General features: G+C 39.1%; 1 protein-coding gene across 3 annotated transcripts in view; it reads left to right on the top strand.

Moving 5' to 3' along the window:
* The window catches only part of beta-Man (beta-mannosidase), a 41,613-nt gene that overhangs the window by 6,489 nt on the left and 17,979 nt on the right, over positions 1-17,145 (top strand). For all 3 annotated transcript variants that reach the window (XM_072295870.1, XM_072295869.1, XM_072295868.1), the window contains exons 3-12: positions 3,329-3,475; positions 4,591-4,739; positions 5,404-5,835; positions 6,836-7,001; positions 8,492-8,691; positions 9,626-9,816; positions 10,515-10,705; positions 12,723-12,997; positions 13,947-14,094; positions 16,591-16,805. In XM_072295870.1, coding sequence (XP_072151971.1) covers positions 3,329-3,475; positions 4,591-4,739; positions 5,404-5,835; positions 6,836-7,001; positions 8,492-8,691; positions 9,626-9,816; positions 10,515-10,705; positions 12,723-12,997; positions 13,947-14,094; positions 16,591-16,805 — 2,114 coding nt within the window. The remainder of the gene's footprint in view (positions 1-3,328; positions 3,476-4,590; positions 4,740-5,403; positions 5,836-6,835; positions 7,002-8,491; positions 8,692-9,625; positions 9,817-10,514; positions 10,706-12,722; positions 12,998-13,946; positions 14,095-16,590; positions 16,806-17,145) is intronic.

The following is a 17,145-nucleotide window of genomic DNA, read 5'->3' as shown; positions in this document are numbered from 1 at the left end:
ACCCAAAATTCCACCATATTCAAGTTTTCCCCTGAAAAAGAGGGGTAATCCCCAGAAAATCAGAGAGGACAGCACTACAGCAGCGGATCCCAACTTTTTTTTTGGCCGCGGACCACCTTCTCGCTGAGAGGTAGAAGCCACGGACCAACGAAAAAATCGAACGACCTTCTTTAATGATTTTTTAAATCGACTTTCTAACAAACAAAACAAATAAAAAAAATGTTAAGCCTATTTTGCAGACCACCAGTACCGGTTGGGAACCGTCTGATGTACAGGGATCATAATTTTAAAAAATCTATTCGCTATACATCGACGGAGAGGAAAAAATCAGCCTTTCGCAGCATCCTGTTGTGAACATCGGTTTACGGCATCCTGATGACATCAAAGCTGCTATTTTCTGGTATATTTCCGGCTTTAAAGACAATAGACACCCTACCCTGGTAAAAATTGACAAGAATCTGTGTTCCAAAATACCATAGACCTACAGCCGGCTGTGAGATTTCCAATAGCTTCTATAGCTGGCTACACAATTTCTTGTAGCCATGTATAGCCGATGGCGATTAAGCAACAGCCAGGCAATAAAGTGTAGGTATGCTAAACCCAAGTAGCATTTTTCAACGGAAAAATCGCGATTTTATCGCCGATAAAGTCGCGATTATCCTCGATTTTATCGGCGATAAAATCGCTAGGATCATCAACAATTGAGCGATTATCCTCGATCTTTTCGCGATTTTATTGCGATTTTATCGGCCCGAAAAAATTGCGATTTTATCGCGATAAGATCGAGGATGATCGCTCAGATGTTGATGATCCTAGCGATTGATAAAATCGCCAAAAAAAGGGGTTAAAGTTGTCAGCCGATTGCCGTTAGGTTCAGCCGTCAGGTCCTTTGACGAAGACGAGCGTAAAATCCCCGGAGCCTCCGCGGGGATTCGAACCCCAATCGCTACGGTGGAAGGCCAGCACATTGTCACTATGCTATGACCGCTATATGACTTGCGTGTGCGAATTGAAGCCTCTTATACATGGATCGGCGCTTCGCAACCTCACAACTTATGTCTTTGCGTTGACTGACACCGATTTTTCATTGGATTTTTTTTTTTTTTTTTTTTTTTTTTTTTTTTTTTTTTTTTTTTTTTTTTTTTTTTTTTTTTAATTTTCCCTCCTCTGTATTTTATTTCATACCTTGAAATACGGTTGGTAAAATAAGGTTCTATTGGTAATCTCATCATTCTGTCTCTGTAAAATTACCAATAATAGTGAGATGGCAAAGTTACCGATGGACCTTGGGAAAAACGCCAATAGTTTTTATCGACTGTGGTAGAATTACCGGGATAAAATGGTAAAGTTACCGGGGATTGATTACCAATAAAAGTGGCATTCTTACCTGAAAAAATCAGTAAAAATACCGGTTTTCAGGTAAGCTTACCAGTCTGTCTTTGTAACATTATACTAATAATTGATAAAAAAAAATGAGATGGTTAAGTTACCAACGGATCTCGGTAAAAACGGCGGCGGCGGAATAGAAACATCTTTCATATGCGTCATTCATGCGTTAATGAAAAATTGCAATTTATTGCAATTTTATCTCTATAAAATCGCGTTCGATAATATCGCGATTTTGTTGCAATTTATCGCGATTTTTCTCCCGATAATATTGCAATAAATCGCGACGTCGATAAAATCGCGATACATTCTCCAATTAAATCGCAATTTATCGCGATCACTGCTACTTGGGAATGTTACTAATTACGGATGCTAGGACTTAGTGAGTTTTTGGACTACCGCTCTATTTTTGGGCCGTAGTATCTTGAATTATTTTGCGCGGAAAGTTCCATACTTTTGAAGGATGCCTGTCATTCCTAATATGATGGAGCACCTTCAATTTCGTATGATACTGTGCAATACCTCTGGTGTGAAATAGTTGCTTCAAGCGCCGTGGGCGGCACGCTGCGGCGCGGCAGGCGGGCAGCCAGCTCGAAACGCGCATTGGCGCCTACAAACCTAACGGGGATACTTCACGCGTTGCGCAATGCGTGAAGTATCCCTGTTAGGTTTGTAGGCGCCAGTGCGTCGCCGCTCCGCTTTGTGTTAGGCTCTAATATTTAAATCTCGCGGAGTCAGCATTTTTCAACTCATGATTTTGAAATGTTTGCACATCCTGTATGGATTATTCTCATTTTAATTGAGGAAAAAAAAAATGTATTAAAGGAAAATGTAATGTGTGTTTTGTAGATATTAAGGTGGTTCCGTATCAAACTTAATGATTTCCGAAGCACACGAATTTCTACACAATTTCTTATAACCTTTTATAAATGGCGATAAAGTGTAAAGCCCGGCGATAGGAACTATAGCCCGGCTTCATAATTTTTTATCGCTTCGTATAGCCTGGCCGTATGATTTTCTCCGCATTCTTCAGCCAGCTATATGATTTTCTGTAGCCTTCTTTAGCTGGCTATTAGAATTCCTATGGTATTTTGAAACTCAGCTCTTATCGCCAATTTTTATCAGGGTAAATATGTATGTTCTGTATATGTAAGTGTCCATATATTATGCTTTCCTTGTATATATAACCCCCCCCCCCCCCAATAACCAGGAAGGGGTTTGATAAATGATGTAGAAACTTGTACCTACCAGAAACAGCTGAAATAATCACCGCAAACCGCGCTTCGATATCTCGATCAGATATCATGTTACAGTCAGATTTAGACATTGAAATACCTTCAGAAATGAGTGAAAATCGGGGACTTTGCCCTCCCCTCATATCTAGAATTTGGTTTGTAATTTTTGTATGTGTAAGGGATCTTTTTTGGGACGAAAAAGAAACTACTCACGGACCCCAATTTTGAGGGCCCAAAGACCTTTTAAAATCATACTTTAGGAAATTACTTTTGGATATTTCTGGAGTAAAATGTACGTCAGGCAAAATACAAGTCAAAAAGCCTCTTAAAAAACTAATATTTAAAAGATTTCTTCAACGACATTTTTTACTAAACATTTTTTAAAAGATTTTCTTAACACTTGTTTTGCTTGAATATTGCCTGCTATAACTTTTACGTAGAAAAATTACCTAAAATAAAGGGCTTCTGAAAACATAAATTTGAAAAGTTTTTTTACGAGTTACGTTTTTAAATTCATGAGTTTTTTTTTAAAAAAAATTCAAGAGTATTTGGTACTGTAGCCATCGTAGAAGGATCCAATATGAAATAATTCACTGTAGGCCTACAGGGATTAAGAAAACCACGTCTTTCATCTCTACTTGATAGCAACGGATTCAACTAACTTCGAATTATTTCTGGAAACTAAACTCTGTGTACTGTTCTCACAGGTATTCGCTGCGGAGCCACTGTTCCTGGTGGAATATATTCAGACCTAGAGAGAGCCAAAGTCTTGGAATCAGTTTTGTACCGTTACAACGATGTACAGTACAGATGGGTCGCCAATGACTCCTGGATCTATGAGACTTATTTTGATGGTAATTTATTCAAATCAGCTCATTTAGCTACAGAGCTTGGTTAGTCATTGACAAAATGTGTCCGGTTGTTGACTTTTACTCCCGTCTGAAACAGCCAAACTTTCTTCTTCTTCCACACTAATCCCGATTAAGAACAAACCTAATGATAGACATGCCACTGCGAAAAAACTATGATAAAAAAAAAGAAACCAGTAGTACACTCAAGATGGACTCTTCATTAATTTTATATAAACAATTATTAATTTTATACCATACACATGATTATTCTATTTATCAACCATCAAGACTGGAATGGGAAATCTAGAACTGCATCAAAATCGTGAAGTGGAGTTAAACATAATTTAGTTAGTTAGTTAGTATATTTTAAGACATTCATTGCGTCACAGGCTATTAACGTCTTTATAGAGAATTTTGAAAATGGGCTGTATAAGCCTTAGTTGCCATAGTAGATTTGTTGTTCCTGCATTGGAGTGTTGTGTATGTTGCTTCCTTGCTTTTTGAAGGGGCTCCTCTTATTATGCTATGAAATTGAAAGAGGGCGGCAGTTGTTCTTTTGATAGACGATTCCTCACTTTCCTGATGTATGACATGGGTGTTTTCGATGCGTGGCCTTTTCTAGCCAAATAGTGTAAAAACGTTGGAATTTTATAGAAAAAATAATTACAATTTCATTGCATTAGATTTAACTGTATTCCAATATTTTCGTCCGTACACTTGGATGCGAAGCAAGATTTGTAGACGAGACGAGGCGTGAATCCTCGAACAGATGTAGGTTGCTACGGAGAGGATGTATTCTGGCCTATCTCTAAAACTGAAGGCGAAATGGCGGTGTGCCCGTACCGTTTTTCGAGTCAATTTTGCCCCACCACATTTTCGATCAAAAAACGTCGCTGCAACAATGAACTCAATCTCTGGCAAATTATTCAGCATCTTTCAATAATATGTCAAGATCCTCCCAGTTTTTATTTCAGTTTTTTTTTTTGTACATTCATTCTGCAATATTTTTCGTCCTTTGAACGCCGATGTTTAAGTATTTTTAAAACTTGCGGCAGGTTTAGCCCCAAAGCAGTCAATTGTCAATTAATTCGAACTATTGTTTTATTTTCGATTTCCAGTCTCCCGGACACTTTTGGGATCGAAGCAGAAGTTCCTGGTGTTCCATGGCCTACACACAGTCGCTAAAATATACTTGAACAAAGTCCTGATCGGGTCTACTGATAATATGTTTGTTCGGTACCGTATCGATGTAAAAGATCAGCTGAAGGTGCGTTCTAGATTCGTTATTTCAATGTGTAGTATAATGAATAAGAATGGATTCTCGTAGCGCTGGATTTCGGGTGATGGACCTCGCGGCAAACCTGTGGTGCCCCCTTCTCAAGCATAAGCTAAATCATTTTCCAGCGGGGCCTGGCCCCCATTGAAAAATGGTACCCAACTCTGACTCTACTCATTGAGAAGTGGAGGAGCACGAAATAACCCCCCCCCCCCTCCCCTGCATGGAGAGGGTCCGGGACCTACCCCAGACATTTTTGGAAATCGACTAAATTTGAGATACATTTAAAAGCCACCGCGCCGTAAATTGTGCGGATTTTGTCCGTCTAGGAAACGGATTTTCACCGAAGTTCTTCCATGAACTTGAAAAGTAAATGTGAGAACAATTATTATTAGGACAACCGTGTCGCAGTTTCTATTGTAATACCTTAAAAAATATATATCTATATATTTTGGTGGGGGCCAATTTACAAAAACACCAATGGCTCGTCGAAGTGTTCACATCGCAGACCTATCCATAACTCAAAATCTCGATAGGCTGGAGACTTCGATAGCTCAGATTTTTTTCGTTCATTCCTTTAACATTCAGTCATCGAGGCTCGACTGTTAATCCCCTCTCGAAAACTGATCTCGAATTCTTCGAAATATTTTTTCAGGAAAACAACAAGCTGGAAATATTCTTCGAATCTCCAATTAAGGCTGCAAAGGCGGCCCATATGAAGTCGAAGTACCCTATACAGCCGACGTGCCCGCCTCCGACGTACAACGGAGAGTGTCACGCGAACATGTTGCGCATGAAACAAGACTCATTCGGCTGGGACTGGGGCCCAGCCATTCCTTCCCTTGGAATATGGAAGAGCATCGACCTGGAACTTTACAATTCAGCAGTCATTAGGGAGGTCACGACTCATCTTGAGAAATCGACGAATTTTTGGACTCTGAAAGTTCAGATCTTTTTGGAGTCGAGTCTGAAAGTCACTGGGCAATTATCTGCTGTATTATACACCAAGAACAAGAGCATTTATAAGACCGTTAACTGGGAAAATGAAGGATACGCAAATACGACCATTGAATTGGAAGTGCCATACGTGAGTAGTTCTTAACTCTTAGCATTGCTGATCGTTTTCTGGTAAATATCCAAAAAAGGGAAAATAATTATCTAAATTGTATAAAAAGCTGAATCCTGTGATTCTATCCGAACAATTTGATCAAGCCAATCAAACTAATATGAATGGGTGAGGTCAAAAAATGGGTACTTCTATTGCACCGTTCAAACATTTCCGATTATACACTTTATTTTCTGGAAGGGAAACTAAGTAATCAAAATTGGAACAAAAAATTGGAAAGCACATTTTTTGTGAAAGCCCTGTCAACATTGACAAAAGTTCACGGAACTTTACGCGAAAGTCAAGTTCCGTAAACCCATCCCTGTTCAGACAAGGTCTTCCATTTATAACAAACGAACGAAAAAATGATGAAAGAACAAACATAATGTAGTTTAATAATTTTAACTTCCGCCGCTGCGCCGACCGCACTGTTTTTGGCGCAATGCGTGAAGTATTCATGCAGTCTCGTAGACGCTATGCGTTTCAAGCCGACTGCTGCTGCTGACTGCAGTGTGTTTGACGCAATGCGTGAAGTATTCATGCAGTCTTGTAGGCGCCATGCGTTTCATGCCGGCCGCCGCCGCACCGAGGGCTTGAGGGTAAAAAATGACCCCTCCCCCCTCCCCCTCCATAATATGCATCGGAACACGCTACCAAGTATATTTCCTCCCAGAAAATTTCGTTGTTCAATGTGATATACAATATAATGTATAACATCTACGGGATGATACTTAATAAGCTAAAATCTTTGTCCAAAATCGTCAGATCAGGCGAGACCAACGACTCCTGATAGCAACATCTTTACAACCAATTGGACGTACTTCTATCAAACGGAACTATGTGTATTATGGCATGAGCCCTGTTATACACACATTCTCATGGATCTCAGGGCTCATGTCTTAATGCGCATAGTTCCGTTTGACAGAAATACGTCCAATTTTTACTCATCATGCTCAGATTAAACTTTCGATTGCTCTTTTAGGATGAAGTGGATTTATGGTGGCCGAACGGATACGGTGATCATCCGCTGTATAAATTACTTGTGACTTTTGAAAGTGGAGGTGAAAAGTTCGTAAATACGAAGAATATTGGGTTCAGGACAATAGTTCTGATGCAAGATCGTATTGACCGGCTCTCCATCGAGAAAGGTAAGTAAATCATATTATTTTGCAAATAGTTGTGCAGTATTACACCACAAGTTTTTAGTGGCTTGTAGGATAAAGAAAATAAGAACGGCATATCTAAGCACTGACAAAGATTTTAGTCAAGATTAGAAAAAATCCCTGGTTTAGTTCCACCATTCCCAAGTAGCATTTTTCAACGGAAAAATCGCGATGTTTTGAAATTAAGTTGCGATTTTTTGGCGATGAAATTGCTAGGCTCATCCACATCTGAGCGATCATCCTCAATTTTGCCGAAACATTATCTCCATTAAATTGTGTTCGATAAAATCGAAATTTTATCAAAATTTATCATGATTTTTTGTTCGATAATATTGCGATAAATCGCCGGCGATGAAATTGCGATGTTATTGCAAAATGCTATAAAATCGAAATTTATCGTGATAAATCGATGGCGATAAAATCGTGATATATTCTCCGATCAAATCGCAACTTATCGCGATCACTTCTACTTGGGTTGTCGTTAACTTTTTGAGATTATTTTCTTCCAGCTCAGTTTGTGGATAAAACAAGACTCTCGATGATTTCTAAATTATTACTGGAACGTCGTTTGATGTCACTTTCGATCCCAAAACCATTTTGTCTATGCTTGTCACCATCAGGAGCCGTTGGAAAATATACGGTGCATGGAAATACTGAATAGGTTTCATTTTGTTGAGCAAATCATTATACTAACGGTACGGCAACGCTTAAAGTATCGCCCAGAAATGAAGGCGCGCAAGGCGTTGCTGGAGTGCGTGGAATATGATAACGCTGGAACGAAGGTGTGCATTGTTGTGCAATGCTGAGAGGGACTTGCTGAACTCAAAATTAAATCTATGATATGACAGAATAAATCAAATTTCAAAACCTTACTCACCAATGCCGAGTGAGATAATATAGTTCGGTAAAGAGTGAGCAGTAATATGATGAGGCTTCCAACCTGTTCCCAAGTAGCATGGATTGCAATAAATCGCAATTACATGGTAAAATTATTCCTACTGCATCGGAAATTTTTTTACGTTGCTTATCTACCGATCGAAGGCACGTGGCTCACTAAAATTTATTGCAATAAAATTAAAATAAGTTGCGTTTTTTCATTGTACTGCATATTGTCATTGCCTATCTTTCTGACACAAGAAACTCACTTTGTTGATCGTTTAAAATCGGGTTTCATTGGCCAAATGGTGTAAAAATAATGCAATTTCGTGATGAAAAATTCAATTTTAATGCAATAAATAGCAATTTTATTTCAATACATTCCTTGCACACTGTGCTTCTTGGGTTGCCGCCCCAAGAGAGCAAAAGTTGCCACAAATAAATATGCACTGTCTTAAACGTAAGCCGTTGCGCTTATTTGTAATCATGCTTTATTTCTTCTCTTTGGATGCAAAAAAAGAGTCACAACACTCATTTGCCCAACTAATGGACAATGGACCAATTTTATTGAATATCATTATTTTTGTTTATAATCACAGGATTGACCTTTTATTTCTTGGTCAATGGAGTGCCGATATTTGCGAAAGGCTCAAATGTCATTCCGCGGTCCGTTTTCCCTGAAGAAGATGAAAACTCCCGCAAATATGCCGAATACCTACTACAATCCGCTGCTGACGTGCATATGAATATGATACGCGTTTGGGGAGGAGGAATCTATGAGTCGGATTACTTTTACGAGGTAAATTTTTCGAAGCTCCGTTTCTCAATCTTTAATCTTGCAGGCTAGTGGAGACAATTTTTTTTTCAACTTTCACTCACGATCAGTCCTCTGTATGCACTCGTCTGAAGAAATTACGTAGTTCTTCGCGTATATACCGATGGTGAAACTGCAAAAATGCGCATCTCGGTTGCGGTGTTTCAAAAGATTCACTTCTATTTTATTATTTCAAATGGGACTAAACCGACATCACAGCTTGAAATCTTCACAGAATATTCTTCACGCAGAGAAGGAAAATCACTCAAGTTTTAAAAACATGACGTTCATGCAGTAATTTTTTATGTAAAAAATAAAAATGACAAGAAGTCGGCAACAACGCCGCAAATCGAGTCACGCATTTCTGAAGTTTCACCGTCGATATATTGCAGGTGGTAGCAAAAATATTGAGCTGCAGTACTCTCTTGAAAGAATTGAATTCCCACAAACACTTATTGCATTCGAGATCCGTGCCCAAGTAGCACGGTGCAACGAAAATATTGAAATTAAAATGCACTTTGATTTCAATACAATTTTGATTTGTTTACCATTAAATTGCAATATTTTCACATCATTTAGCCGATTTATGCCGATTTTAAACAATCAACAAAATAAGCTCCATGTGTCAGAAAGATAGGCAATATGCGATGCAATAAAAAATTACAACTTATTTAAATTTTATCGTAATAAGTTTCAATAAATGGGGCCCCTTCGAATAGGAGCTAGGCAACATACACAGCACTTAGTGGAATTGCAACATTTTTACAATGTAATTGCTACTTACTGCATATCTGTGCTACTTGGGTAGTCACACGCACCATCGATATGCGTCAGGAGTGCTTTCATTTCAGAAATTGAAAATACATAAGGCACCCTCCTCATTGAGTTGAAACCCCCGTTCTCTTAAATTTTGTTTTAGCTATGCGATCGATTAGGTATACTAATCTGGCAAGATTTGATGTTTGCGTGCAGCATGTACCCGGCTGACAGCGATTTCCTATCGAGCGTGGCTGTTGAGGTGGATCAGCAAGTCAAGAGACTCCAGCATCATCCGTCGATCGCAATCTGGGCTGGCAACAATGAGAACGAAGCCGCCCTCGTGCAAAATTGGTAAAATTCCGCTTTATTTCTAAAAAATTCGCACAGAAAAACTATACATCATGGATTAAGTTTAGCAGAAAGGAGCCAAGTTTTTTGGGGGAAAAACAATGGGTCTGCGGCGATCGTCTCCTTCAACGTTGCCTTTAAATGCTCCACGTGGGTCCCTTTGACAAAACTTAAAAGCCCTTTGTCACATTTTTAAGGTAGCCCAAAATTACATGGATCCTGACGGCGGAAAGAAAGTTCAAACTGACTATTTGATGCTTAAAAGTTGGAAATTTCGAGCGAACTTTTCATAGAATATGCATTAAGACTATAGCTTTACTTGAAACCGATAATATCTCAATTTTCTCAAGAACTGCACTTATGCGCCTTGTCCTCCAAACCCCTCTATTGCGGTGTTTCAAAATCTCCGCTCTGTTTTTTATTTTTCAAAAGGTGACTGAACCAACATCTTGACCTGAAATTCACAGAATATTCTTCATTTTGAGAGGAAAAATCTCACAAGTATCCCCAGGTAGTTTTTTTTTACATGAAAAATAAAGTGAGACAGAAAGTCTGCAACGCTGCAAAGCGAGATACGCGTGTTTTTACAATTTTAACCTTGCTTTACTTTTTATTTATAAAAAGCAGAAAAAGATTTCGCATTTCTTATTCAATCCTGGGCCGCCTCATGTTTCACCACTATGTATCGTATTATTTTACAGGTATAATACATCGACAAATGAAAGACAATACAGAGCAGATTACGTGAAATTATACGTAGATACGATTATGCCCATTATGAAAAGAGTTGATCCGAATAGAATGTATGTCACATCAAGCCCCAGCAATGGACTTGAAACCCTGATGGAAAACTACTTATCGAAAGATCCACAAAGCTCTTTGTACGGTGATCGTGAGTGTTTATTTTCTTTCTTTTTCTCCTCCCTCTCGCTCTATTCACAAAACGAGGGTTATTTCAAAAGTCCTGTGCGTTTTGTTCCCATTCGAAAATCATTGGTGATAGGAAAAAACCCAATTATATCCCCAGATTACCTAAACTCTCAGCTTTAATTGGACTGCATTTCGCAATTTGGAACTTCTGGCTCATCTAAAAAAACACGTATGTGCATCGAGAAACTAATGGTACATACTACATACGTTATTTTTAAAGCGGGCCAGAATTTATAGTTCTAAATTGCAAAATTCAGTTCAATTTAAGCTCTCAGGAAACGCACCGGCGCGGGAGAATGGCCTCCTGAGCGCCCCAAATCTTCCAATTTTAAAAAAAAACCTTTGGGCTTATATTGAAGCTGAAGGTATGCATGCGTAATCTGGGGGTGTATTTGGCTTTTTTCCACCTTCAATGGTTATTGAACGAGAGCAAAACGTGCATGAATTTTGGAATATAACCCTAGTAATCAGATAGAATCACTCAGAAAACAGCAAGCTATGGCAAAATATAGTGCACATCCATGAGAAGTGGAAAGGGGTTATAAGGGGGGGGGGAGGGTCCCCAAAAATCGCGAAAAATAGTCTCTTGTCTGTTAGCATGATTACAGTCATTATATGTATAATTTTCAGCTTCAAAATAAATCCATTACAGATCCGCCAACACGTGGTTTAGAGTAATTTTGACTATGATACTTAGGCATTTGTACCTTGAAAGGCTAAAGTTAATTTTTTTATTTTCTTTTGCGGGACTCATGAGTTTTTATTTTATTTATTTTTTTTTTTTTAAAAAAATCTACTCAGACCGCTCAACACTGTAAGTACTTGCTGAAGTTGAATATTGATTTTCAATGATATCCTATAGTTTTGGGCCGTCTTGGGGCTCAGCAAAGGGTAGATCAATATAACCGCATCCTTCCCCTGAAATAGAATTAAACATGATTGGTCTCTTCTTTGGCGAGAACCTTAAACTCGAGAATTATTTTACGAGTTGATCCCTGGTAAAAATTGGCAGTAAAATCTGTGTTCCAAAATACCATAGACCTACAGCCGGCTGTAAGATTTCCAATAGCTTCTATATAGCCGGCAACACAATTTCTTAAGCCTTTTATAGCCGATGGCGATTAAGCAACAGCCTGGCGATAAAGTGTATGCTAAACGTCACTAATTACGAATGCTAGGACTTAGTAAGTTTTTGGACTACCGCTCTCTTTTTGGGCCGCAGTATCTTGATTTAATTTGCGAGGAAAGCTCCGTACTTTTGAAGGATGCCTGCAATTCCTAATATGTTGGAGCGCCTTCAATTTCGTATGACACTGTGCAATACATCCGGTGTAAATAGTTGATTCAAGCGCCGTGAGCGGCACGCTGCGGCGCGGCGCGGCGGGCGAGCAGCCAGCGCTGAACGCGCATGGGCGCCTACAAACCTATCAGCGATACTTCACGCGTTGCGCAATGCGTGAAGTATCCCTGTTAGGTTTGTAGGCGCCAGTGTGCCGCCGCTCCGCTTTGTGTTAAGCACTAATATTTAATCTCGCGGAGTCAGCGTTTTTCAACTCATGACTTTGAAATGTTTGCACACTCTGTATGAATTATTCTCATTTTAATTGATGAAAAAAGATATGTAGTAAAGGAAAATGTAATATGCGTTCTGTGAATATTAAGGTGATTCCGTGCAAACTTAAGGATTTCCAAAGCACACGAATTTCTACACAATATCTTATAGCCTTTTATAGCCGATGGCGAAAAAGCAACAGCCAGGCGATAAAGTGTAAAGCCCGGCTGCATAATTTTGTATCGCTTCGTGTAGCCCGGCCGTATGATTTTTTCCACTTTCTACAGTCAGCTATATGATTTTCTATCGCCCTCTTCAGTCGGCTATAAGGACTCCTATGGTATTTTGAAACGCAGCTCCTATCGCCAATTTTTACCAGGGATACGAGATTTTTTAAAGTTTTATTTCTTCATTTTTATAAATCCAGGTCATTACTACGATTATTATAAGAATAGCTGGTTATCGTATAACTACCCGCCAGCGCGTTTTTCCTCCGAGTACGGATTCCAATCAATGCCATCAAAATCAAATCTGGAACAAGCGAGCGGCGCAAATGATTCATTGGTTATGGGCGAAAAGTTCCTGGAACATCGACAGCATTTGCCCGGTGGCTACTTGTTCATGTTCAATCTCATACACCACAATGTGAAAATGTCTCTCAAAAGATGCTGTAAGTTAGAGGAGTTCATATATCTCAGTCAGGTAATCGACCTTTTTTTTCTTCTCTTGGAATGGAAATAAAACATAAAGAGGACGAAAATCCCGCAACTAAACTTAACTTTTTGAAGGAGAAAATAAAACATATTATGAGCTTCAACGATTGGGATGCAAACTAATTACGTAGAGCGAAATACTTTCATTTAGTGCCCTGACGGCCGATTGAATACAACTATTCGTGTTTCACGGTTGTGCGTGTTGCATTCGACGAGCGATGAAGGCGCTCGGAATATTTGCTTGCGCACGTCGCGTCGCGTCGTTCCTTCACAGATGCGCGCCGTGTAGATTTTACAGTTTTGACTGCTTCAACAACTTCTAATGAGCTTAAGAAATGACTCTAAAACACATTTACGTGGTTACGTATGAATGTTGAATTTTTATCCTCATCGGAATCGATAAATTGTTCCTCGAATTGTCTGAGCTGAAAAGCGCACAAAAAAATTGTAACGTTGTGGAGTACCCGCTTATATTTTGTGCAATTTTGAAAAAATAACTATACCTATCGAACTTTATTCTTGAAAACGAGCTGTTCTCTCCTCCTCTCCTCTCTCTCCCCCCTCCCCCCTACACCATCCACCCCTCTCATTAATTATTATTCTACAGTGTTTACGTGCAAAAAAGCAATCTGAAGAGAGCTCTTGGAAAAGAATAGGAAACCCCAATGCCCATTTTAAACTCAAGACATTGAAATGATCATTAGGTGCCACGACAAGAACTCAGGTCACAGCCCAAGATCATAAACCGCGTAAGAGATCCATTTTTCAATCTCTGGAACTTATTGTCACCGCTTACTCTGCTTACTCTCTTTCTTGTTAAGAGATTTTTTCAGTAGTCTTTTCTGAATTTTTTCTTTCGATTGGCGTCAAATATTGATGCATTTGTTTGACTCCTGAGCATATTATTTGAAGGAAGTTTTTGCTTTTTGCCTGCGCAGTTGAATCAAGCTTGGTCACTTAAGATTGAGACGGAAAATTATCGACAGGGAAGAGGAATCATCACGCCCTCTGGCGAGGGTCACACGATGGGAGCTTTATATTGGCAGCTCAATGACGTATGGGTTGCTCCATCCTGGTCGTCCATTGGTGAGTGAGGGGTACCTATCACGAATGAAAATGAAGGCGGGATTCACCCTGGTAAAAATTGACAGTAGAATCTGTGTTCCAAAATACCATAGACCTCCTACAGCCGGCTGTAAGATTTCCAATAGCTTCTATAGCCGGCTACACAATTTCTTATAGCCTTTTATAGCCGATGGCGACGAAGCAACATCCTGGCGATAAAGTGTATGCTAAACGTTACTAATTATGGATGCTAGGACTTAGTGAGTTTTTGGACTACCGCTCTCTTTTTGGGCAGTAGTATCTTGATTTATTTTGCGAGGAAAGCTCCGTACTTTTGAAGGATGCCTGCCATTTCTAACATGTTGGAGCGTCTGCAATTTTGTATGATACTGTGCAATACCTCTGGTGTGAAATAGTTGCTTCAAGCGCCGTGGTACGCTGCGGCGCGGCGCGGCGGGCGGGCAGCCAGCGCGAAACGCGCACTGGCGCCTTCAAACCTAACAGGGATACTTCACGCATTGCGCAATGCGTGAAGTATCCCTGTTAGGTTTGAAGGCGCCAGTGCGCCGCCGCCGCTCCGCTTTGTGTTAGGCTCTAATATTTAATCTCGTGGAGTCAGCGTTTTTGAGTTCATGACTTTGAAATGTTTGCACACTCTGTTTGGATTATTCTCATTTAAGGATATACAAAGCACACGAATTTCTACACAATTTCTTATAGCCTTTTATAGCCGATGGCGAAAAAGCAACAGCCAGGCGATAAAGAGTAAACCCCGGCGATAGGAACTATAGCCCGGCTGTGTAATTTTTTATCGCTTCGTGTAGCCCGGCCGTATGATTTTTTCCACTTTCTACAGCCAGCTATATGATTTCCTATCGCCTTCTTCAGTCGGCTATAAGAGCTCCTATGGTATTTTGAAACGCAGCTCCTGCCGCCAATTTTTACCAGGGCAATGAGATTGTTAAAAGATACATATACATGGATTACATTTTGCAATAAGGAACCATCATCTCCGGCTCTTCCATGAAAACACCTTCCTGAATATAGAAGTCAATGGCACATATCGACGGTGAAAGTCGGCAATCACATAACTCGGTTTGCGACGTCGCAGACTTCCTGTCATACTTTATTTTTTAAATGGAAAACTACTCAACGGCAATTCTTCAAAACTGTCATGATTTTTCTTCTCAATGCGAAGAAAATTCTGCAAAAATTTCAAGAAATAATATCAATTTGTTCTCCTTTAAAAAAATGACGTAGAGGCGGAGATTTTCAGACACCGCAAACGAGTTATGTGATTGCCGACTTTCACCGTCGATATGTTCCTCCTAAAATGAGCCAAAAATAGTGGTTCCTTTTTGCAAAATATGTGTCATATATGTAAAACTGGCTTAAAATGCATTTAGAAAGAGAGAGAAAATCATGGATAATACGAAAAATAGCATCAAGGCTCTCTTTTTCATCTCGATTAAAGTTCATGTACACCATAATCTACCACGCATTGAGTCTACCATACGTTTTCTATATTAATATGGAGTCCAAAAATTGGGAGGTAGGTACCAATCGATGCATGGATTGCAATTTGCAAAAAGGAACCAAGAGCATTCCAATATCGCTAAGATTGTTCAACTTTTTTTACCCCGCAATTCTAAAACATGTTTTATCTTTACTCCCAATAAACTATAAATTCAGGACGAAAATTAATTTTTGTAAATTTAATTTTTTGAATGATATCGATGTTTTAATGGAGAGAATGTAGGTTGCACAAGCCTAGAACAATTAGAATGCTCTTGGTTCCTTTTTGCAAAATGCAATTCACGTGGTCTATTAAGGGTTTAGTCAACCCGTTCATTTATTCACAAACGATCCCAGAACCCTGCGAGATTCGTTCTATAAATATGTTTGTGTTGTACATCAGAAGGCATCGTCATTGTTCGTTAAATTGCTTATTATTTTTTGTTACTTTTTTTTTTTTTTTTTTTTTTTTTTTTTTTTTTTTTTGTGGAGCGCGTTATTATTTGAAGAAAAACAACCAGTACCAATTGTAATTCTTAAACCACTTTGTAATTTTTCCTCGTTTTTCTGCACTACTCTGAAATTTTCTGTAAAAATGTGTAGACTTAGCCTGAAAGACTTTTCGATACTTAGAACATTTTTCTCTCTACTCCTTCAAATGGATGCAAAGAACACTGCATTATTGCTTACTTATAAAACTACTTGGCCCGAAGGTTTTTTTCGCCTTCATTCCGATGATTAGGCAAAACGGGCTCACACGAGTTAAAATAGGCGCCCGCCCGCTAAAAATCTGAACTTTTCTGTCATTTTTCTTTTCTAGATGTCAGATCTAAAACCGCACTTTCGCATTTTCCTCATTTTTAAAATAGAAAAAAAAAAAAAAAAAAAAAAAAAAAAAAAAAAAAAAAAAAGGAGGAACAAACGGTGAGTCGCCAAGAAGACTCATTTTTCTGTTGAATTCGGATCCAATTGGCTTTATTTTTGGTTCTTTTTCCCCGCCAGAGTACGGCGGTAAGTGGAAAATGGCGCACTACTATGCGAAGCATTTCTTCGCGCCGATCCTGATCTCAGCACGTCAAATGAAGTCGGGGACCATTTCCATGTACGTGACTTCGGATCTCCTGACGGACATCCCGAGCTGCGAAATCATCGTTGACGTTCACACTTGGGATTCGTTTGCCAGGGAAACATCCCACGTCATATCGAACTATACGGTGGTGAGTCTGAATTGGCTTTAATACTAGGTGGAGCAAATTTTGCAATTTGGAACTACAATGCCTTTCGCAGTTTAAAAACAACGCATGGTCCATTGGGTTCCCTATGCATATACGTGTTTTTATAGATGAGCCAGAAACTATAGTTCCAAATTGCAAAATGTAGTCCAGTTATATCCATATCAATGGCGGAGGTCGAAAAATATCGCTTTGATTTTTCCCGATGCGAATTTCCTAGGAAATTCCCTTTATTGATTTATTTTTCATTTACTTACTTTTTTTAATTATTATTTTTTATTTTTGTAATTTCAAGAAAACCAATATCTCTTGAAAGTACGCAGGA

This window comes from Bemisia tabaci, chromosome 2 (genome assembly GCF_918797505.1).
Source record: "Bemisia tabaci chromosome 2, PGI_BMITA_v3".
Lineage (NCBI taxonomy): Eukaryota > Metazoa > Arthropoda > Insecta > Hemiptera > Aleyrodidae > Bemisia > Bemisia tabaci.
Note: the sequence above shows the minus strand (reverse complement) of the source record. Positions and strands in the feature narration are given on the sequence as shown.